The sequence below is a fragment of the Dama dama genome, chromosome 4, assembly GCF_033118175.1.
Source record: "Dama dama isolate Ldn47 chromosome 4, ASM3311817v1, whole genome shotgun sequence".
Taxonomy (NCBI): Eukaryota; Metazoa; Chordata; class Mammalia; order Artiodactyla; family Cervidae; genus Dama; species Dama dama.
In genome coordinates this window covers 53,871,316-53,894,760 of record NC_083684.1, presented here as the reverse complement: position 1 = coordinate 53,894,760, position 23,445 = coordinate 53,871,316, and the positions used below count along the sequence as shown (strand labels likewise).

At 53.7% G+C, this 23,445-nt stretch overlaps 2 protein-coding genes across 2 annotated transcripts; both read right to left on the bottom strand.

Annotated features, from left to right (window-relative positions):
• Nucleotides 1-813: 813 nt before the first annotated feature.
• On the bottom strand, nt 814-10,394 carry DLL3 (delta like canonical Notch ligand 3). The gene is made up of 9 exons (XM_061135534.1): nt 10,171-10,394; nt 9,761-10,042; nt 8,519-8,576; nt 7,364-7,606; nt 6,246-6,463; nt 5,155-5,377; nt 2,832-3,411; nt 2,511-2,595; nt 814-2,024 (listed from the first exon to the last, which is right to left on the bottom strand). The coding sequence occupies exons 1-9, from the start codon at nt 10,237-10,239 to the stop codon at nt 2,019-2,021; spliced, it is 1,764 nt and encodes a 587-aa protein (XP_060991517.1). The 5' UTR covers nt 10,240-10,394; the 3' UTR covers nt 814-2,018.
• Nucleotides 10,395-15,130: 4,736 nt separating this feature from the next.
• TIMM50 (translocase of inner mitochondrial membrane 50) lies at nt 15,131-22,290 on the bottom strand. The gene is made up of 11 exons (XM_061139284.1): nt 22,159-22,290; nt 21,063-21,219; nt 20,520-20,551; nt 20,287-20,308; nt 18,544-18,602; nt 18,329-18,448; nt 17,844-17,948; nt 17,636-17,734; nt 16,836-16,992; nt 16,377-16,483; nt 15,131-15,340 (listed from the first exon to the last, which is right to left on the bottom strand). Exons 1-11 carry the CDS (start codon nt 22,264-22,266, stop codon nt 15,239-15,241), a joined length of 1,068 nt encoding a protein of 355 aa, XP_060995267.1. The 5' UTR covers nt 22,267-22,290; the 3' UTR covers nt 15,131-15,238.
• Between the last annotated feature and the right edge of the window lie 1,155 nt (nt 22,291-23,445).

Here is a 23,445-nt window from a genome sequence, read left to right as displayed (position 1 = left end):
GTACAGTGATGGTACCAAGATTCTGAGACAGGTAAGCATCCTTAACACAAGGAACTACATCAAAGAGAGAGCCCGTGGGATTCAGCTGCCCGCTTTCAGATTTTACGCAGTCGATCAAAAACACATGATGAGGGTAATCTTTCCATCTTTGCTTTTAAACTGAGTTCTTATTGTAGTGGTTTTTGCCATACATTTTAAAAAAAGAAAAAAGTTTAAAAAGAAATAAACTGAATTCTGCACTCTGGGCAGATGGCATAATTTGTTCAAGGCAGCAAAGACTTGGGCTCTGAATAGCAACTTGTCTTGAAGGAATAATGGCGCTGGTGTTAATGTCTGCCTTTAATCTCAATTTAAATAGTATTTGATGATAGGCTTTTGCTTCCATGTCCATATTCCCCCCTTTTTTTCCTTTAATTTTTACTTTTTGGCTGTTCCATGAGGAATGTGGGGTTCGAGCTCCCCACCAGGAATCAAACCTGAGCCTCACTTGTTGGATGCGTGGAGTCCTAAACACTGGATCACCAGGGAAGTCCCTCAATGTCCATATTCCTTAATGGTACAGATAATCCTCATGACACAGAAATTCAATATGGTGAAACGTGAAAGAGGAGTTTGTACATATAGGTATGTATTCAACATGATATCTATCAACTAAATTAAAAAAAAGAATATATAAATTAAAAGAATACATAAATTAAAATAATTTATAATAAATTAAATCAACTATACTTCAATAAAAAAATTTTTATTAAAGAATATGTGGATCCCTTGGCTGATGTCCTTCATAGAAGGACTCCTTCATTTGTTGTTACTTTTCTCACTGTTCTCTTTTCTTTCACCCCTATGATTCTGCTCATTTCCAAAGGTGTTTGGGCACTGTCCCCACCATTAGAAAATATGGGGAAGGGGGAATGGCAGAAATTGGCTGATGTGGGCTTTTTAAAAATTTTATTTATTTATTTATTTGGCTGCACCACACCACACAGAGAAGTGTGGACTCTTAACTACTGGACAGCCAGAGAGGTCCTGATGCAGACTTTTTATAGCTTCAGTGGTCGAAGTAGTATTAGATATATAAAGCAGTTTTAGGATAGTCCTCAAATTTAGGAAGGTATCCCCCTCTCTACTAGATCTTAGATTTGCTCCATCTCATTAGAAAGGAGCTGCAACAATTACCCTACTCTCTGAGCCTCCCACTCCTCTGTAGAATAGGTTCTTTCTGTTCTCACCAACTGGTTCTGTTTGTTTGCCTGCCAGGTACAGTACTTACATCTAGTATTAATTACAAACCCTGACTTTTGCTAGAGAAAGGGACACTCTTTTGCCCACATATTCCATGTGATTTGAACAGGCTAATCTTAATCTAGTATTAATAACAAACCAGGACTTTTGGTAGAGAAAGGGACACTCTTTTGCCCACATATTCCATGTGATTTGAACAGGCTAACCTTAATCCCCGCCACACACCAGACAAATGGCCAAACCTGGCCAATAAAAATATGTCACACTTGCCTGGCCACTAGTTCAAGTAAGGCCATGTGACAAGCCAGGGGCAGTGAAAGCCCATCCATCCTACATATGAAGTCCTCCCAGAGACATCTGGAGAAAAACATTGAGCCTCTGAACTCAGTCCTGCTGAAGCGACACTTGCCACGGGGCTTTCAGTTTTATGAACTAATACATTCTCTTGTTTATTTAAACAACTTTGAGTTATTTCCGACCCTCTGCAAGAGTCCTGTCTATTCTTCTTCTCAGGAGACAAAAATCTCTTCCCTCAGCCCCAACACCACATACAAAGCACTCAACTTGATGAGTCAAAGCTGATCAAACTAAGAGCTTTTATAGATATCTCTGGAGGCATGGGGAGAGAGAGACAGGATATAAATAACCACTATGTACAACTTCCAATGGCAAAATTCTCTCTGTCACCCCTTCCAGCTTGAACTCCAAAGTGTCTGAAGCAGAGAACACAAAAATATTCAGGTTCTGTCTCCACGTGCTGATGGAGAGGGGCCAGGTCAAGCCTAGAAACAGAATAAGTAGGAAGCATTAGAAAGGGTTGCCTCTGGGACTTCCCTGGATGTCCAGTGGTTAAGAATCCAGGCTTTCAATGCCGGAGATCTGGGTTCCATCCATGAACCGGAACTAAGATCCCCCAAGCCAATGGGTAGGGCCAAAATAAGGGGGAGAGGGGCTGTCCTTCTGCCTCTCTTCCCTTTCTCCAGTGAGTGGAAATCAGTGGAGAAGCTCTAGCCTGAAGCTCCCCACCTCTTGAGGCCCAAAGGTCATCTAAAGAGAAGATGCCAAGGAGCTCAAAAGGACAGCAAAAGGGATGCAAACAGAAGTAAATCAAGTCAAAACTGAGAAGTGGCCTTTAGAATCTTCCAGAGACTCTACCCACCCCCACCCAACCCCCATTTTACAGAGAAAGGGGATCTACAGCTAAAGCAGGGGCCGCCTCTGTCCACTGTGCCTAAAGTGCGCAGAGGGGGGAGAGGCGGGTTAACTACCTCCCGAGCATAGATGGAAGGAGCAGATATGACGTAAATCGAACGAGCGTCTCCATCTTCAGGGCGATTCCAGTCTGAGGACGGGCTACGGGAGAGAAAAGTAAGACCTAGACCCTTTAAATTCTCATATCCTGTTTTCCCACCCACCACAGAGAGGAACCCAAAGCCAACTAAGGGACTTGTGAAACCACCCAACCAGAAAAAGGCTGGACAGAAATGGACCAATCAGGAAGGCCCATCAAGGACTCAGGCCAATTGCACCACAGATTGACGAAAGCAGCCAAGGAGCCCAAGGCTTACGTCTGCGATCGAGCCCCTCACCTCGGGCCGTCCCCGGGACCTTCCTGCGTCCTCACGTTGTTGAGTGCATCAGGGAGCGCGTGGACCGACGGCTCCGGGGTCCCCGCCAACAAGCGAGGCCCAGTATCCCGGCTAGGGCCACGGCGTCGCACGTGGACCAGCAAGAGCGCAGCGCCGGCCAAGCCCGCGGCCACCAGCAGTCCTAAAGCCGGCGGCAAAAGGAAGCGCTGTGGGTCCCCCTGTCTCAGGCCGGGCTGGGCCGCGGGCAATGCGCCCGCGCCGTCGGGGTGAACCGGGAACTCGCACCGCGCGCCCATGTAGCCCGGCGCGCAGGCGCAGACGAGGCCGGAGAAGTGCGCGTAGCAGCGGCCGCCGTGGGCGCAAGGGCGCGCGGCACACGGGTCGGCGCGCTCCCGACAGTCGCGGCCGCCGAAGCCCAGCGCGCAGGAGCAGCGGCGCGCGCCGCCGCCCTCCAGGCAGGTGCCGCCGTTGGCGCAGGTGTGGCCGGTGCAGTCTTCCAGGTCGTGCTCGCAGCGCGGCCCCGCGAAGCCGGCGCGGCAGCGGCAGCGGAGGGCGTGGCCCAGATCCAAGCAGAGTCCGCCTGTGGGGAAGGGAGCGTCGGGGTAGCGGCTCCCCCAACCCGCCCGCGCTTCTTTTTCTCAGCCCGGAAATCCCCGCCCCCACCTCTTCTCTGGGCCCCTCTATCTCGTTTAATTCAAGGGCTCTTGGAGTTTGCCTGGAAAGCCGGCCCGCCTCCTTTCCCCCCGAGTGGTCTTGGATTGACTGAGCCTCACAACCTCTTTAGTTCTGTGTTTCTTGTCTTTTGTCTCGGCTTTACCGTACTGAAATAGTTAACAGTTCCAGAACGACGGGTCTGGACCACCTTGTCTTTGCCCACGCCTTCTCCTCCCCTTTCTCTTCTTTTCTCCCATTCTTTTCCCCTGCTCTCTTCTCAGGTGCACTCAGGCGCCCCCTCCTCCAGGAAGTCATCCCTGATTCTTCCTCCATGCCAGCCCTGCGCTCCTGTAGCCACTGTTGGCTCTGTCTGAGGACGACTCTTGTCTTCCCCTCTGGACTGATACCCCTCTGAGGACAGAGCCCAGAGCTGTCCTGGTCACTACTGTGTCCCCAGTACCACTCAGCCCAGAGTAAACACACTCAATGAGTGTTTTGGAGAGCAGTAGGCTTCTAATAGGCTTCCCTGGTGGCTCAGTTCGGGAAGATCCTCTGGAGAAGGAAATGGCAACCCACTCCAGTATTCTTGCCTGGGGAATCCCACGGACAGAGGAGCCTAGCAGGCTACAGACCATGGGGTCACAGAAAGTCCAACACGATTTAGCGACTAAACAAGTATTCTAAGAAGACGAGCTCACTGAGCCCTTCACATTCGTGATCTCCTTTAATGTTGTAATATCTATATCAAATCAGGTCTCTCCACTGTTCAGTACCCTCCTGTGGCTTCGTCTCCCTCTGGGTAACACCAAAATGCTCCCCCGTAACCCATGAAGCCCTACAGGCTCTGTCCCTGTCACCTCCCTGACCTCACTCTCCCGTCACTCACTCTGCTCCAACCACACTCGCTTCCCCGCAGTCCTCAGCACACCAGGCACATTCCTGCCTCAGGGTCTTTGCACGTGCTCATCCCTCCTCCTGGAATGTACTCTTCCCTCAGACCCCCACATGACTCCCTCCCTCCCTTCAGCATGGCTTTCCCTACCCATTCTAGCTAAAATGTCAATCTGCCACCCATACACACTCCCCCTCTGGCGTTTTCTTCTTAGGTTTTTATCACCATCTAACCTTTATTTACTCTGTGTGTGTGTGTGTGTGTGTGAATGCAAAGTCGTTTCAGTCATGTGCGACCCCATGGACTGCAGCCTGCCAGGTTCCCCTGTCCATGGGATTCTCCAGGCAAGAATACTGGACTGGGTTGCCATGCCCTCCTCAGGGGATTTTCCTGACCCGGGGATCAAGCCTGCGTCTCTTATGTCTACCTGCATTGACAGGTGGGTTCTTTACCACTAGCGCCACCTGGGAAGTTCCTCTATGAGGGTAGGGGTTTTCATCTCATTTCCTATTGCATTCCCAGAACAGGGCCTGACACACAGTGGATGGTCAACAAAGATTTCTGAGATAGGAATATCATCTCACCCGGTTCACAGAACAAACTGAGGCTGGGCAGGGGGGAGGATCACTTCCTCAGGCCTCAGGGCAAAGTCAGGATCCCCGCCCCCGCCCCCGCCCCCCACCGCCCAGGGACTGCGTGAGCCAAGCCCTTTTCTTGCCCACTGACTGTGCGGGGCCCCCACCTTCATCCCTCCCCGCTCTGCTCTCCCCACCTCACCGTTCCGGCATGGCTGCAGGTTGCACCGGTCCACCCTCTTCTCACAGTTGGAGCCTTGGAACCCGGGCGGGCAGTGGCAGATATAGGCCGAGTCGGGGTCTGCGCCTCCCACACACAAGCCACCATTGAAACAAGGTCCGTCCGCACATGTCACCCCGCTCACCTCACACCGCAACCCGTAGAACCCTCGGGGACAGGTGCATTCGAAGGACCCCAGGGTCTCCTGGGCACAGGCAAGAAGACTTGGGGTCAGCATTCCCTTGGAGTGAAACCCTATCCCGCTCCTCACTCTGGGTCACTGGGGGGCTTCTCCCTGTCCAGTCCCACCTCCCAGGTCGCAGAGGCCTCCTGGGCAAAGTCCCTGGGCCAAGACAACCCCTCTGTTCCGTGTTTCTGGGTCTGCCCATCCGGCCCCACAGAGGGGAGGCTCTGGAGGCCCAGAGAGATTCCATTCCCACCTCTATACCTTTGCCGATCAAATGCTGCCCACCCTGTCTGCCCTCCCTGGTGCTGCCTGCATGGCCCAGGCCTAATTCCAGATCCTAGCTCTAAGCCCGCCTCCTCCGTGAAGCCTTCCCTGGGTCTCCCCTTCTCACACCCTGCCTCTAACTTGAACTCTGTCACTGTCCCCCTCACTGAGCTCTGCTTCATCCCAGGCTCACCCCCACCACCACCTTTGCTTCCCCCAGGCCACTCATCTGGTCTAGCTTCTCCAATTACCCCCCATCCACCAAACTGGACTTCAGAAGCCCAGCCCCAGCCCATCTCCAGGAAGTCTTCTCTGATGCTCGCCCATCCCGAATCCTCAACCCACCCGGTCCCACCACCCTTACCTGAGCCCTGAGTTGTTCCCTAGCCCACAGGATCCCTCGGCACTCCCACATCCACCCCATTAGGTGCCACCCACTGGGCCTGCTCTCCCCAAGCCCCATCACCTCATCCTACTTCAGGGCCCCAGATGCAGGCTGGAGACCTCCAGGAAGCCCTCCCTGATAGCTAGCCTCCCTGAGGCTGCTGAGTCATGGAGCCCCAAGCAGGGGACTCCCCGAGTACAGTATAGTCCAGGATGAGGTGGGAGGGTTGATACTGACACTACAGCTGCCCCCATTGGCACACGGGTTCCCATCACAGGGCCCAGGCCCAGGTACGAGGCATCCAGTGGTGGCAGATAATGGGCCCCTGGAGCTGAGGCAGCTGCTGCTGGAGACAGGGATCGTGCAGAGGGGCCCAGTCCAGCCCTCCAGGCATCGACACTCATCCGGCTGCTCACAGAAGCCGTGCTCTGGGCTGCAGCCTGCTCGACACACCGCTGTGGGGGGAAGGAGAGAGAGGCAGAGGGGAGAGGAATATTGATGAAGAGCAAAGTCAGGAGGATAGGAAATCAGAGATGATTCTGAGCACTTTCCCTGCATCCCTCATTTGATCTTTGTGACTGCCAACCCACTGGGCTACCTGGTATTGAGATCCCCAGTTTACAGACAGGGAAACTGAGGCCCCAAGAGGTGGGGTGATTCACCCAGCAAGGAAGCAGTAGAGGGAGGATTTAAAACCCAGACCAATGAGTTCCAGAGTCTGTGCTCTTGGAAGGAGAATGGAGTGGGGGCTCCCAGGTCTGAGCCTGAAGAGAGAAGGAAGAAAGAAGATTGAGGAGGGACCCCCGGCCTTTCAGGGGAAATGGGAGGGCCTTGGATTAGGGCGGGTTTGGGAGGCTATGGCAAGCCTGGGAGTTCTAGGGGCTCAGACATTGGGGTATCCAGGTAGGTGGGGATCCCAAGCTTTAGAACACAGTGGGGTCTGGAGTGCAATCGCAGGGAATGGGGGTTGGTGGGGCAGGGCAGTGGGGGAATGGGAGGAGCTTCCCAAGTTCCTGAGTAGAAGTAGGAAAGCCCCAGAATTAGAAGAGCTTTGGGGTCCGAGCATCGGGAAAGGGGTGTGAGTATGGATTAGGGGAGGAACTGGGGGTACAAGATGGGAAATGGATGTGGGGTTCCAACTGGGGGAGAGGAGTGCTGGGAAAAGGGAACGGGGCTGGAGTGTCCAGGCAGGGCTTTCCCTGAAGGTGGTAGCTGGATCCTGGGAGCGGGCTGAAGACTCCGAATGGAACTGGGGAGGGGTTCTCGGGTCCCCAGTTCCCTGAAGCGGGTAACCAGGTTGTGAAAGGGGCCTGGGGGCCGTGATGGGATGGGGTGGGGTTGAACGCAGGACTCACGCGGTTCCTCGCACTCGTCCTCAACTGGCGCGCAGGGGCGCAGTTCCGGGTCACATCGCAAGGGGGCGCCACGCGAGCGGCAGAGGCGCGCGCACGCAGCTCCGATGGCCGGCGGCTCGCAGCGCGCACGGTAGGAGAAGCGCAGCTCCCAGGCGCCTGCGCGCTGCACGTCCCGGGTCCATGGGCCGCCGGCCGCCAGGCGACGCCGGCCCGCCACGCGCGCCAGCAGGCTCCAGGCGGGACCTTCGGGGAGAAGGGAGATGTGCTGGGGTGCGGCCCGATTCAGTCTCAGGTTGGAGACGAAGGGCGCAGGCTCGCACTCTCCCTGCCTATCTCAAAGAGGTCAAAACACGCCTTTTGAATCCTGAGGATGAGTTACTCAGCAAGGCTGCAAACTCTGCCAGTGCGCCCTGGGAATCTTTGATGACGCAATCCCGATGACCATCATGATGATAACGGTTCTCAATGCCCCTGTATTTTGCCCTAGGATCTTTATACATTAAAGTAAAGAGACCTCTTAACCACCCTGGGACGTATGATAACCCTTTATGGCCAAGGGACAATGACAGTCTTTGAAGTGAGGTCAAAACACCTCCAAATTGTGTCTCAGGATCTTCTTATATGAAAATGGTGACAGAACCCCCACTGTGGGTCTTATATAGCACCAGAGATCCCCTCCAATTAAGGTTAAGATCATCCATTGTCCCTCCCTGAAACCTGTCTGGTGAAATTGCAACGTCCCAAAGGGCTCCTGGGGCCCTCTATGTGGACAAGGTGACAGAGCTTTACACACAAGAACGAGAAAGTAACTCATATTGGACCCTGGGTTCTCAAAATCAGATGGTGACAGAACAGGACTGTTAAATATTATATCCTGGTCCACTGACTCAATTTTAAGAGAGTAGAGAGCTTCCCCCGGCCCCCAACCCACTTTGTCTGATGTCAGGACATTTCTGTATCAACATGCCAAGAGTCCTGGGGCTGTCAACACCCTGCAGCACACTCCAGAACTGTGACGACACCATGGGGGCAGCAATTCTGTGAACACCCCACCCTATGGACAGCCCAATGTCACTCTCCTTGACCTCACATCATGCCCCAACTGCCTGGAGCCCCCACACTCTGCAGCAAAGACCCAGAACTGAAGACACTCACCTCCAATCTGTCCACCTAACTCCTCTCTCCAGGTTTCGATGATGAGAGAGAAGGTGCCCTGGGTGGGTGGAGGAAGGTGGGAGGAAAGAATGAAGACAGTGGTCAGGGCAGGTACTGGTCAAGGCCAGACTTTAGGGGTAAAGAGTGATGACCGTGCTGGACGCAAGACTCGGACAGGACAATTCCCAGAGGGACTGGCCCAGGGAAGGAACGACTGTTTTGGCTGTCTTTATTGAGCATTGGAAGGACTGATGCTGAAGTCCCAATACTTTGGCCACCTGATACGAAGAGCTGACTCATTGGAAAAGACCCTGATGCTGGGAAAGACCCTGATGCTGGGAAAGATTGAAGGCAGGAGGAGAAGGGGATGACGGAGGACGAGATGGTTGGATGGCATCAACTCAATAGACATGAATTTGAGCAAACTCTGGGAGATGGTGAAGGATGGAAGCTTGGTGTGCTGCAGTCCATGGGGTCGCAAAGAGGTCGCACACAACTGAGTGACTGAACAGTAACAATTGAGCACTCACTATGTAGGAAGCACTATACTCAAGATACCTAGTTGAATCCCTCAAAAAGGACCGCTGTGATGTACCATGATGGCCCCCTGTTTAACAGATGAGGGAGCTGAGGCTGGAAAAGAGAAAGTCTCTTCCCTAAAAGGACAAGGGTCTAGAATTAAACAAACAAACAAACACCTGTGTTCGCCTCTATGCTTTGGGGGTTGTGGGATGGGAAATAGGATTTTGGAGGTGAAAAAGTCATGGATACAGGCCCCAACTGAAAGGTGTGAGATAAGGTGAGAAGATATTGGGGGTACCCAAGACAGAGTGTAGAAGGGTCCCCAGGTGCAAGGAAATTTGGGTATAAAAATTAGGATCCCAGTGTTTAGGGATCCCCAAGGAACATGGGGAGGGTTCTGTGAATTGAGAATTTCCAGAAGGTGAGCATGGGGTTCTGGAAATTCGGGTTTCCAGATGTGGGTGGGGGGAGGGTGGATTTGGGATCCCTAGAGGGCAAGTTGGAGTCAGAAAATTGGGTCGCAAAGAGTCGGACACAACTTAGTAGCTACTGAGCATGCACGCATGGGCAGGGTTTCTGCCTGTGAGAATGTGGAATTCGAGATAGCGGTACTGGGAATTTGGAATCCCAGGAGGGCAGGGTGTTGGAAGTTGGAGGGCAGATGGCAGCCGAGGTTCTGGTGAGGCCCCCACACGGGAATGCCCCGGGGCTGGGTCTCACCGGCCAGGCGTCCCGGAAGGGCACGCGCAGGAGGCCGTCAGGCAGCCGCAGTTCGGGCGCTGGAGCTCCAGGTTGCGCAGTGTAGACCGGTCCGCGCGCACTCAGCGCCGCGCCCAGGGTGCACGGAGCCTCGGCGGTCTCCTCGGAGAGCCCTGGCTTCAGGCAGACCCTGAAGAAGAGACGGCAGGAGCCCCCGGCCTTGCAGGGGGACCGCGGGGCGCCCGGACCTGGTCCCGGCCCGAAAGAGTGGATCTGCAGCTCGAAGACGCCGGCCGGCTGTACCTGGGGCGGAGAGGGGAACCGCGTGAGGGGGACCGGGGGAAACCAGGCGTCTCATCCGCCCCGCGCCCCATCCCCAAGACCCCCGTGTCTCCCTCCCTCCCATCCCCCCTTTCCACTTCGGCTCTGACCTGGGGAAGGAAAAAGAGCGCCAGGATCACCGTCGAGGAGAGGAGCTGGGGCATCTGCGGGGCGACCATGGCCTTTCAGGGGGCCTTGGGAGCCGCAGCTGCGGGCTCCGGAGCCTTATATCTGAGAGGACGGCTCCGCCCCTTCGGGCAGCCGCGGGCTTCGGGGGACCCCAGGGGAGGAGGTCGCAGGGGAAGGAGAGCAGCGCGCTGGAGCGACAGTGAGATCCTGTCCTGGCCACAATGTAGTGAGTGTGTGAACTTACATGCCGTTGTGGGCACAACCTTGTGTGACTGAGGACAGGGTGGGGTTGAGGGTTAACCTCGTGTGTCAGGTTGGGTATGATTTTAAGGCTCAGTAAGTATGTGTGTGGTGTGAGAGCTACAGGAAGAAGAGGGTACCCGTGCCTGTGTTTGGGTGTCTAGGTGAGATTGTGTAGCTCCACGTGTGCCTGAAACTGTATGGTTAAACCTCTTCGTGAAGTCGTAAGTAATTCTAAGATTGTGTGTGCGGTGGGGGGAGGCATGGGGGTGGTCGCATGCATACAGCTGCATGGGAGAATGACGACGACCATGATCTCATGGTTGTGTGACTTTCTGAGATTGCCGTGGCTGTGTAGATGCTTCTCCGTGCAGGTGAATGCGTGAATGTGAGCTCCTGTATAGATGTAGGAACCTGTGACTTTGTGGTCTGTGCAGGTGCCTCTAGGTGGCTGTGTTTGTGTACATGGTAAGGTCTGCGCGAGGCTGTGAACGACTGAGGATTTGTGTGTGCCGGAGTCTGGGTGTGGAAGGTCCAGGGGTGTATGTAGCCCTGTGTGGATAGGACGAAGATCCAGTGTTCTTTGTGGACCTCTGTGTGCGTGTGTATGCCTGCATGCTCGAGTATGTTCCCCTCCCCAAAACAAAGCCACCCCCCCCAACCTCACCCCCCAACCCCATCACAGACGCACCAGACGCCCAGGCGAGGAGCCCCCGCCCCAGAGGGGACTCCCAGCTGTATGTAAATGCCGCCATCTGCCGGGCGGCCGTGCCCCTCCCCCTTCGGGCCGCAGCTGGGCTGCCCGTTTGGCCTCCGGAAGGTGTGAGCAGCAAATGGGCAGGAAATTCTGTCCTCGCGGATCAGGGGCCCGCTCCCTCCACTCTAGGATGAATGGAAGAGGGGGCCACCCCCGCGCCCTCCAGAAGCCCCTTAGTGTTCCAGGACGTCCGCAAGGCCAGCCAGTTAGAGCAGATGTTCCAGCCCGCTGGCCATAATCATTTCACTCCGTGCCAGGTGCTGGGCAAAGCCCTTTAGATGTAGTAAATTCCCCCACCCCCGCCTCCCAGAATTTAAAAAAAAAAAAAAAAAAAAATCCTACTTAGAGGCTAATAATTAAAAAGGAAAATACAAGTTCAGTTATACACGTACATATTTTTCTTTTGGAAAAGGTGCTCAATCCAGCACAGCTCAGTAGAGGCAGGCATACAGTGAGGGATCTGTCATTTTTAATGAATGAAAGAACTCAATCTAAACAGTTTGCTTGTCATCCTGAGGATGGAAGTCATGGATTCTGGGCGGGGAGGGCCATGGTCAATTGTGCAGAACATCCCAGCTTTCTTTGCACAGATTTTCCTTCTACTTGTATATGCTTTCCACTTCCTTCTTTCTTTAATTCTGTTCTTACCATTCAGACTTCTCCTTCTGTAGGAGGTCTTCCCTAACACTCCCCAAGGGGGTCAGGCACCTCTTCTGAGTTCCACAGCCCCACTCCCCCCATGTCTCCTCTATGCCAGCCCTGACCACTGTGGCTAATAAGGTCTTTCTAAGCACACATCTGACCATGGCCCCCTCCTACATAGACTCTTCCATGGCTCCCCAGTGCCTTCAGACTTCTGAGATCCCCCGATTGTTCAGATGGTAAAGAATCTGCCTGCAATGCAGGAGACCTGGGTTTGAGGGAATGGCTACTCACTCCAGTATCTTGCCTGGAGAGTCCCATGGACAAAGGAGCCTAGCAGTCCATGGGACTGCAAAGGATTGGACATGACTGAGTGACTGACACGTTCCCCATACTCAACAAGTTCTGTGGCCCGGAAGCCATAGAACCTTGTGGATCACAAAGAGTTATTGGGAGGCAAATCAGGCCCTCTTCTGGGATAGGTAGAGCAGTGAACGTCCCATCATAGGAGATATTCACATGGAGTTTGGACAGCCGTTAGCTGTTGGAGAAGGCAAATTCCTGCCCTGAATCATAACTGGGAAAGGTAACAGATTCCAGGTCTGATACAGCTCAAAAATTTTAAAGATTGTAAAAATGGCCAGCCTTTATTGAGGGCTTGTGCTAGGCATGTTTCCTGTGAATTCTCTTAGGTCTACATGTGTTCTTTAAGGGCTTTCCAAGCATCTTCTTGGCTATTTAGGACTCTCCCTTATGTGCCCACCTTAGAGCCCACAGAAAGCCATGCTGAAGTGACATCTGAGCAAAGACCTAAAGGAGGGAAAGGAGTGAGCCCTATGGATCTCAGGAAAAAAAGTTCAGGAAAACAGAATAGCAAGTGCAAAGGTCCTGGGGTAACCATGCCTGGCACAAATCTCTCCATGGTTCGCCTCATTTCATTCTGATCTCTGCTCAAATACACCCTTCCAGGAGGCCTTCCCTGACTGTTCCATTCAATCTAAACAGTACTCCAGTCCCCAAACCAATCTATCTCCTTATCATACTTTTCTTTATGCATTTATTGTACCCCAAGCAATCAGACCATTTTCTGTCTCCTCCATGAAAACATCACCTCAGGAGCAGAGCTTTTTCTCTATAATTTGTTCACTGATGCACCCTTGTGCCTAAAATGAGGCCTGGCAGTTGGTGCTTATATTTGCTGAGAGAAGTCCTATTATTACCTTCTTATAAATGAGCAAGCTGAGACCTTGCCCAGGGTCACATGGCTTGTGAGTGGTGTGCAACCTGGGAATTCTGCCCTAAGGTTGGCCCAGACCTGCCCACTGAAGGATGCCCTGATGCCCCAGCATTTAATATAAACACCCAAGGCCACATCCATTGCATAAGCAGTGTCTCCTGGCAGAGACCACCTGGCACAAGTCAAATGCCCTCTCCTCCCTTCCAACTTTGAGCAGGTGTGACCTGACCACACCATCCCCAAACCAGCACAGCAGTGGGGAAAACGCCTGGGAGAATCCACTGGACTGAAGCACTGCCCAGAGTGCTAGCCCTAATTCCCAGGGGCTACATGCCAATGAACAGAGGCACTTCCTCCTTTCATGCCCCGTGGGTGGACAGATCCTAGTCTTAGTTCAGAAGGTTCCATGTGTCACCTCCTGTGGTAGGTGAACATTCACTGGCAATGACTCCCTCCGTCCACAATCCACTCTCCCCAGGATCATGAGCCCCAAATATGTTGCATTCAGTTAGGAGTTTCCAACTCTCAAAGCTATGTGCAAAAACACAGGCTTTGCAGATGCCCTCAAGCTTGGGTGTCCTGGATTTTGGGAAACTCTTGTTGGATTACAAATGGTATATCTCATGGTAACACTTCCAGGTGGGGATGGGGAATTGCAATTTTTAATTCTTTATAGATATCTGTGAGCTTAAAAAAAAAAAAATCTATTAGAGTTCAGAAGTTCAATCTGGCCTGCACAGTTTCAAATACATTTTAATTATTTTAACAAATACCAGGGAAGGGCATTCTGAAAGCATTTAACTAGTATGAGCACTAAATGCTGGCTGGAGCAGGCTAGGACAGACGGCGGGTGGGGGGGACTGCCAAGATGGTACAGGACAGTTCAGCCTGTGAAGAACCAACATGGCCTGGCAACAACAAGCTCCGCTGAACATACACAGAGCCTGAGCATCAGCTGCCCCCTGACTCCTCACGACCACCCTACCGAGACAGGCGCTACCATCGCCCCCATTTTAGAGCTGAGGAAAGGGAGGCAGAAAGGTGCTTCTGAGGTTCCCACAGCTACCATCTGAGTGTCTATGTGGAGGGTCTCAGTCCACCCTCAAGCCTAGCCTGTGAGGTAGGTACTGGTATTTACAGATGTGGAAATTGAGGCACCGAGCGCAGACGTTAACTTGCTCATTTGCTTGTGACCACACAAGTCAGGGAGTTGGGAGGGCTTGGATCTGAACTTGGATTTGGGTATTATTTCAGAGTCTGGAGGGACTTCCCTGACTGTCCAGTGGTTGAGACTCTGTGCTTCCAAAGACAAAGTGTGGAATTCACACTCTTAAATGATACCCAAATGTGCTGTCCAATGCAGGAGCCAGGAGCTGCAGGTGGCTATTTATTTAAAAAGAAACAAAATTAAGAATCTCATCCAAAAAAAAAAAAAAAAAAAGAATCTCATCCTTCAGTTACCTTTGCCGCCTCTCAAGTCCGTCATGGTCCCATGGTCGCTGGCAGCTGCACTGGACAGTACATGGGGTAAACATGGTGGAAAGTTCCACTGCAGAGTTCTGCTACAGTCTGAGTTAGGAGCCAACATTTTAAAACTGAGAGATTTAACATAAACATCCCCTTCCCTGGCTTCTACTGAAAAATCAGAGGATCAAGCAACTCCAGGCCCACTCCAGGGCCCCAGCCGGGCAGCAGCTGCCCCCTTGACATGAGGCATCTCTGGTCCATGGTGCCCCACAAGCCCACATTTGATACATTTACGCAGCAGCCTGGTGGCTCCGTCTTCCAAGCCCACAGCGCCGTCCTCTCTTCTTTTTCTGTAAGGAATCTGGGGCCAAAGAGGGAGACACACTTGCGCAGGCCACATGGCACACAGGAAGACGCAGGCAGGGCAGGCTCCTGCCCAGGGTTTCAGATTCCCAGGCCAGGCTCAGAGACCAACCCTGATCCACCAGAGCACCCACTCTGTGCTCGGCAGCGGATCAGCCACTGTGGGACGAGGTCCCCCACTGTCCCGCACTGCACCCTGACGCGCCCATCTGGAGACCCTCTGGACACTGGAGTGTGGCGTCTGGAATTAACTTTATTGGACACGTGGTTGCCCAAGCCATGGTCTGGGAACGCTGGGCCTCGGGCCTGGAACCCAGGCACTGAGTTTGCGGAGGCTCAGAGGTCAGGGCTGTTTGGAGCGAGGCCACAAGCGGCTGGTGAGAGAGCTGAAGAAGAGATTCTGCTTGCTGGATTTGGAGAGTTCGGCCAGGCGCTGCTGTTCCTCCTAGAGTTGGGGGCAGACAGAGAGGAGAGTCAGCCTGAGGGCCACCTCCTTCCTTAAACTTCTGCCCAGCCCGGACTCCTTTACCCACAATCTCAGAACACCAGCCCAGACACAGGATGAGGCCAGAATGCAAAGACTGCGGTCAGAAACTAGGAAAGCCAGCTGCGAGCCACAGAAGCCCAGACTCAAACCCCAGGCACTCTCACGATCCCCGTCCCCTGAACCCTGGGCACCTAGCCCAGGCCCCACCCTGATGACATCATCTTGCTCCCTGAGCCCTAAGACCCCTGTCTGGATGCTGAAGGATGCCAGGCCCAAATCTCCAGGGATCCCCCCTTTGTGCCCTCAGGCGCACCAGCCAGGAACACAACCCCAAACCTGGTCAACCTGAGCCTAGACGCCTGGGAATCTCTTTCTCAATCTATATTCTTAGCCCCATCTACAAATGATGAGGATCACACCAAGGTCATCAGAACTTGCCCAAACCTCGGGCCAAGTGTCCAAGGATCCCTCTTCCCAGACCTGATCCAAACCCCCACCCCACAAAATACTAGGGCCCCCAGAACATCAAGGTCTCTGAAAAGAGAGACAAAAGTGTTAGTTGCTCAGTTGTATCCAACTCTGCTACCCTATGGACTGGAGCCCGCCAGGCTCCTCTGTCCATGGAATTCTCCAGGCAAGAATACTGGAGTGGGTTGCCATTCCTTCCTCCAGGGGATCTTCCTGACCCAGAGATCAAACTGGGTCTCCTGCATTGCAGGCAGATTCTTTACCATCTGAGCCACCAGGGAAACCCTCAAGGTCTCTGGACCTATCTCAAATGCCTGGCATTTCCTGCCTCCTGTCCTCAGAGTAGGCTATAGGATCTATTCAACCCTCATTACAAGGGCCTTCTGGGATGGGTGGTGTGGAAGAGAAGGCCCTTGTAATGAGGTCACACAGCCAGAGTGGAGACAGGTTGCTTAGGGCTCCTCCATCAAGAGCCTGGGGAGCTGATGGGACATCCCCCACCCACAGTGGGGATCTGAGCACCCACCTGCTCTAGCCGGCTCTGCCGCTGTTTGAAAGCCTCCAGTGGGTCTTCCTCCAGGGCGTAGTGCTCCAGCACAGTTCGAACATCCTCCACACCATTCAAAGCAATGGCTGCGGACACAGCAGGTGGGGGTCAGCCAGGCTGAAGGCCAGAGGGAGGTGGGGCCCACAGGGTAAAGGCCAGACTTGGGCGGGGGGGGGGGGGGGGGGTTGGAGTTACATGCACCCTTCTCAGTAGCCTAAAAGGGCTCCCCCTGAACATTCCTGGGCATCATCTAACCATTCCAGAAGAGCATCCCCAACATTCTAGGAAGCTTCTAAAGACTGCAAGATGCTTATGGATCTCCTGCATCTTAAATCCCCAGTTTTCCATAAAAAACAAGCCAGGATCAAGCATCGATCATTCCTCTTGGGGGTCAAGGGCTTCAGGGTCAGAGGCCAGGAGGTCAGGGGTTGGCCTCACTCTTGAGGAAGGCAGACAGGTCCAATAAGACCCGGTCGTCAGAGTTGCCATCCCAGGGCCGCAGGGCGACGCCGTTGTAGGGCTGTAGGCGGAACGCTTCCTTCTTGCAGTCCACAACTACTACTCGGGCCGGGTCCCGATTCAGACAGGAAATGTCCTGGAAGTGAGTGAAAGGTCAGGTCAAGGCCTGTGTTCCTTCTCTTCCAGGCAGGAAATCAAAGCAGGGGAGAGAGGCAGACAGACAGACCACACACAGACTTAAAACACCACAAAAGGGCCTCTCGAAGACCAGGCTTGGATGATGACACCCAACCTCCCAGGGAGTGGGGAGCAAGTCACAAAGACTCCTGGACCCGAGGCCGGGCACACAGACAGGTTGATTTGGAGGTTCCCTTGGGAGGGAAGTGGGCACTTGTGCATTTAACCACAGACCCCTAGGGTTTGTGACAGGCGGCAAGTTTGTGAACCTCTCACAGGTAGAGGTGCAGACTGCTCCACAGCAACACACATGGAGTCACACGAAGACAGGCACCCACACAGACCCTTCAAGAGCCTCCATTACAACCCATGTCCCTCTGAACCTTGAAAAACTCCACAGACCCCTAGACCCACCAAGACAGTCAGAAACCCAATAGACATCGAGATGCATGGGTATTCGGACAATAGCCCATCAAGAGGCCCAATTCACAGCCCCACAGACTGCTGGACCCCTATCACGGGTCACAGTAACAGATCCCAAGTCAAACAAGTGCCAGCCTTCCCCCAAGTCCCAGAGGCCCACCATGGCCCCCACACGGCACCTTAACATGGTGCCCATCCATGTATCTCGTGGCGTCCCGGAACAGGCGGTAGGAGATGAAGCCGTGGGGGTCCACGCTGTCAATGAGTGGAAAGGCAGTCTGGGGGTGGTGCATGGGGGTGGGAACAAGGTCAGGCTGAGCCCTGGCCTTGCAGCTCTCCCTCACCTCTTACCATGTCAACCACCCCATCCCAGCCCCAGGCCCTCACCATGCCAGTCTCCGACGTAAAGATGACAATTTCATACAAAGGGGCGAGCTGCTGGAATAAGGTCTCAATGCCTGGACGCTTCTTAAACCTCCAGCCAGTGGCTAGCTGGAAATGCAGTGAGAACAGGGACACACTGAGACCCAGAGCCTTCTCTCCCGTCTCTGTGGCTCGTGGAGGGATTCACGGGCACAGGGCTGCGACTGAGGGTCTATGAGTTTGCAGGATCTGGGTCCCCCAGTAACAGCCGACTCCGCTCTAGCATTGACTGTGTGCCCAGGGACACTTGCCATCACTACAGGTGGGGAAGCGGCACAGGGGAGGAAAGCAAGGCCAGGAGGGGTGACACCTCCTCTCCAAGACCACAGAGCAGGATGGGGGCTGTACCCCAGCCTGGCTCCAGCATCTATGCTCTTGACCATGTCACCACAAGCCAGCCGCCCAGGCCTATGCGGTGTCCCCAACCCGCTGCTTTCCCCAAGACACACCGACCACTCAGGGTGCAAGAGGACGCCAGTGAGCTCCAAGACCAGTGTGTATGGCGGCTGGTAGTACGGCTCCCGCAGAGGGTCTGGGAGAAGGCAGGGGCTGGTGGGCTCGATGATCATCTGTGAAAAAGAGACCAGGTCTCGGCACTCAGACAAGGCGGGGGTGGGAGGCCGGCAGGGGTGGGACGGGGCTGCGGCCCAGGGCTCCTGCTCACCTGTCTGTAATCTTTGAAATATTTGTATGTCCGGCGCAACTGCTGTACCAGAATTGGATCTAGGAGAACACCAGGGCAAAAAGGGATTCCAGGATAAGCTGCTGCTCAACCCCTGGACAAACCAGGGGTTTATTTATCTACCAGATACAAACAGGCCTAAAACACCCACCTGGTTTGAAACAGCTCATTTCCAAGAACCAAGGCAAAAGGGAATGACATAACCCACTGCCGGGTAGGAACAAATGTTTTTATTCACCTGTCAAGTTTTAATCTGAATACTTATATCTGCATATCACCCCAGGTATAAAATAGAATATTGTATCTGCCCACTTAAATCCCACATGTGTATAAATGAATCTGCTAACATTATGGCAGTGTGTTTTGTCAACTCTCAACCTCTAGGTCTCCAGGTGTGCCCGCTTTAAGCAAATATGTGGAATCTAGATAAGCCACGATAAATATACACACATGTCTATATGGGCTTCCCAAGTGGCACTAGTGGTAGGTAAAGAACCCACCTCCGATGCAGGAAACATAAGAGACTCAGGTTCGATCCCTGGGTAGGGAAGATACCCTGGAGGAGGACATGGCAACCCGCTCCAGCATTCTGGCCTGGAGAATTCCATTGACAGAGGAGTCTGGCAGGCTATAGTCCATAGGGTCGTAAAGAGTCGGACACAACTGAAGCGACGTAGCACGCCGTCTATATACTTTAACCTAGTTGGTTCTCAACTAAAAACACAATTTTATTCCTCGCTTCCCAGGAAACTTCACAATGTCTGGAGACATTTTTGATTGTCACAATACTGGCATCTAGTGGACAGACACCCAAGACAGTACTAAACATCCTACAATGCACAGGACACTCCCCTACAAAGAACTATATGACCCAAGGTATCAACATGGCTGAGGTTAGCAAATCCTGGTTTAAAGGAATACACCAAGTCCAGTTTAAAACAGAAATCTTACATGACTCCCTATTTCAATATGGTATTTTTAGTGTAAACTACTATCTCTAGACCTGTCTTTTTGAAACCAAAATACTGAAACACCACTTGAGCTGTGAACACACACACTTTAAACCTACAGGTTTACCTGTTCACCTTAAATCAGTATGTTGACTTGTTTAAAATAGTATGACTCTACATCTGCCCAGTTAAAACATACTTACCTACCTGCCGAGTTTAAGACACCAACATAATAACGTGCCGGCTTGCAAACATCCCTAGCACAAACAAGTGGCTTTCTGGACCTACCAGTTTTATATTTCTCTTGGGAAGGACCAGGTGTGATAGAATTGGTAGCTCCCCTCTGCTATTCAATTTGTCAGAAACTCCCTAAAAGCTGGCTAATCAGAAGGCGGGGAGGGAGGAAGGAGGCATTGTTTTGGAAATGAGGAGCTGGATGGGCTATGGCCTGGTGGGAAAGAGGCTGTCATAAAGAAGCGGGTGAGGGGCTGCAGATGCTCAGATCTAAGGCACAGGAAGCCATGTGTCTGGCAGAGAAAGCCCAGTTCTCCCCCAAGCAGTCCCACCTACCCAGGATCCCCCTCCCCCACTGTCCCTGACCATCTGCTCCTGGGCTGAGGGGCCAGGGAAGGGGGCTGGAGTTCTGTATGCCCCTCTCCCCACAAGCCATACAGCTGCTGACTCCCCCACCTCCCAGTGGAAGTGGGGGGCACCAAATGGGGAGGGCACAGTAGAGAGGGTCAGGGGACCCCAGAATCTACGCCTGTATACTCACCGTTGTCGAATTCATCAGGAATCTGGGAGGTAGAGAGAAAAAAGAAGGGTTTGGGATGGCAGAGGCAGAACCCCACCACACCCAGACAAAGAATGGGGCTCTGGGAGGAGCAGGCAAAGGTCCCTGGGAGGGAGGGTTCACTCCAGACCAGAAAGGAGCCTGAACAGACCAGATGGGAGGAGACCCACAGGATGCGACTCCTGGTAAGACCTCTGGGTCTCTCTCCCACTCACCTTGGCACCATTTTCATCCACAGAGTTGTTTCCTGCAAGGGAGATAGTGATGAATGAGAAGCTTGAGGCCTGGTCTCCTGGAACTTATGGGAGGAAGAGGGCAGAGGGCCTATCTCCTGGGTCTGAGGGAAGGGGGCTAGAGGCATGGTCTCCCGAGAGAGAGGAGGGGGCTGGTAGCCAGAATACCTGGGCCTCTGAGACCAGGAGGGCTGGGTCTCTGAGGCATAAAGGGTCTAGAGGGAGGACGGGAATTTTGGGTGCTGAGGGAAGAGGTAGCTTAGGGGGCTGGTCCAGACCTCTCCTTCCCACTCTTCAAACTGACTCCCTATAGCTTGGTACAGGAACTAACTAGAAGGTGTAGAACCTTGAGTAGAGGGGCAGTAGGGGGACTTCCCTCATTTCCAAGTTCCAGGTGGCTGCCCTCCTGAGGGAGGAGCCAGGGAATGAAGATGGGTGAAGCCCTTAGAGGAAAGAGGGGGACGTCCCCCCAGCAGAATAGAGGGCCAACAGAACATAATTGGGGGACAGGAATATGTTCCTCACCGAAGATATAGATGACGCTCACGGTCCCACCAGCCCCGAGCAGCCCAGCGAGCCAGAGTGCGACTTTTTTGGCATAGCTGAGACCCTCTGAACTTCTCTGCTGCTGTGGTCCCTGGGTCTGGGCCTTAGTGCCTGCTCGGCTCCCAATCTCTGCAGCCTGCAATTGAGAAGGGGTAGGTTGGCCAAGAGAGGAGAGAAACAAGGTCAGGGTGGTTCCATCACCCTGGTCTGAGAAGAATCAAGGTTGAGAGCCAGGAAGAGGACACCCATATGGCCTCCAGGTGTTGGGTCCCTGGAGGGGCAGGCAGGAGACTGGGTCTCTCAAAAAAGTCAAGAACTAAATCGTCTGGCGCTAGGATCCCAGGGGTTCAAGAGATAACAAGCCCCGGTGCCCAGGATCCTACAGGCCCGGAGCGGGGGGGGGGGAAGCAGGGCAGGGAGATACGATCAGGGACCCTGACTGAACACTGACTAAGATTCCTGGAGCAAAGCACTGAAGGACACGCAAGAGGATAGGACGGGGACTTAAGTCCTCCGGACGTCTGGAGCTCACAGTAGCGGTGCATCGAGGGGGACGGATGGGAGGGGCAATCGCTTGCTGGAACTTGGGGAGCAGGGCACAGAAGTAATGGACCCGGAGGTCAGAAGGACAGGGTCTCTGTCAAGATGGAGGCAGGTCGAATCAGAAGCCCGAGCAACACCACCAACACCATGGCGGGGAAAATACCCGCGAGGCCAGGCTGGGACTCCAGTGTCCCGGGCCCCTCCCCCTCAAGTATTACCTGGACAGTCACTGAGACAGGAGAACGGGTGACCCCTCCTTCCCCGGCGCCCACGTGGGGTCGAGAAGGTGGGGTCCAGAAGAGGTGGGATCCAGAGGAGGTAAGGTTCAGAGGACACACTTGAGTCCCCAAGCATCTATCCCCGGGGGAGCAAGCGCTGCCAACCCCGGGAAGCGGGGAAAAGACTCAAAACGCGGGTGGCGTTCCATTCAGCACCCTGAGGTGCTGCGTTCCAGAAGCTCCGGGCGGCCCCAGTCCGCCCGGGACTCCAGGAAGGAGCCCCAGCACCCGGGGGCCAACCCCATCCGGCTCACCTGGTCCGGGGCCCGAGGGGGCGTTGTCGCGAGCCTCGCACACAGCCCCCGCGCGCCTTGCCGGAGCCCGCTCCGCAATCGCAGGAACAGCGCCGCCGAGGCCGCCATCTTGCGCTGACGCCACGCGGCCCCGCCTCCTCACTCTCTCCTCCCCGCCCCGGGCCGGGGCCGCGACCAATGGTGATGCAGGGGCGGGGCGGGTGGACGGGAGCCCGAGAGAGACAAAGGGCTGCGGGCGTATTGTTGCGGGCGCTCCCGCTAGGGCTGGGAGCCTGCTGGCGCCGCGTCCTGCTCAGGCCGGAGGGCGTTCCACCGCCCACGCCACAGGACGGGGCGGGACACCCACTGCCCGAGGTCAAGCGGAGGCCATAAGGAAGGGACCCAGTTGCTGCTGGATTTGTCCTAAAAACTAAAAGCCAGCTTCACACACCTTCTTCTTCACGAGCGGCCGAGAGGTCTCATCCACCTTCCCTCCCCTTCTACCAAATCTTTCTTGTGTGAGTTTCTTAAACTGGGTCTGGAAAGTCAGACAGTTTCATGGAGGCTCAGCCAGACGAACAGCTAAGGGCTCGGGGTATTGAGAGGAAATCCGTGAATTAGAGGCTACAGGAGCCATGATGAATCTTCCACATGTAAATCACCATACAGCATTTAGAGATAAATACTAAGATAGTAAGGACTTCCCAGGTGGCTCAGTGGTAAAGAATCCGCCTGACAAGCTGGAGACGCAGGTTCCATCCATGGGTGGGGAAGATCAACCCACTCCAGTATTCTTGCCTGGGAAATCCCATGGTCAGATGAACCTGGGCTACAGTTCATGGGGTCGGTCACAAGAGTCAGGACTGAGCGACTAAACAACAGCAACAACTAAGGTAGTAAACATACGAAGTTAGGCGAAAGACACAGAATTGTGTTACTTCTGGAGGGGAATGGACTGGTCCTTCTTATCTGGTACACAGATGGCTCCTCAGTTGGGTGGTGGAGACATGAGTGTTCCTGACTTATCTTTTAAAACATTTGAACTATTTTAATATAATACAAGTTATATTACATTTGTAAAAAGACATGTGAACATCAGATGAGAAAAGTGAAGGTGGTTACAGTACTAAGCCCCATTCTCTACACTTCTCCCCAGCCCCACACCCAAGCCCTTAGACAAGCTACAGCGATTCTGATGTTACTGCTAGGTGGACTCAAGGGAAAGGACCATCAGATGCTGTAGCCTGCATCATAGGTCCTCCTATTTAGATTTGTGGAGGGATTGTTGTTCCGCCACTCAGTTGTGTC

Bases quoted from the DNA above. Each gene is read 5' to 3' on its own strand.
- DLL3 (XM_061135534.1), bottom strand. From the start codon at position 10,239: ATGGTCGCCCCGCAGATGCCCCAGCTCCTCTCCTCGACGGTGATCCTG. The intron at 7,607-8,518 runs GTGAGTGTCTTC...TTCTCCCCGAAG, and splicing joins GTTAGGTGGACAGATTGGAG to GTCCCGCCTGGAGCCTGCTG. The intron at 2,596-2,831 runs GTGAGGGGCTCG...TCTCTCCCGTAG, and splicing joins GGTCCCGGGGACGGCCCGAG to CCCGTCCTCAGACTGGAATC.
- TIMM50 (XM_061139284.1), bottom strand. From the start codon at position 22,266: ATGGCGGCCTCGGCGGCGCTGTTCCTGCGATTGCGGAGCGGGCTCCGG. The intron at 21,220-22,158 runs GTGAGCCGGATG...TCTCAATTGCAG, and splicing joins CCCCTCGGGCCCCGGACCAG to GCTGCAGAGATTGGGAGCCG. The intron at 20,309-20,519 runs GTGAGTGGGAGA...TCTACCTCCCAG, and splicing joins TGGATGAAAATGGTGCCAAG to ATTCCTGATGAATTCGACAA.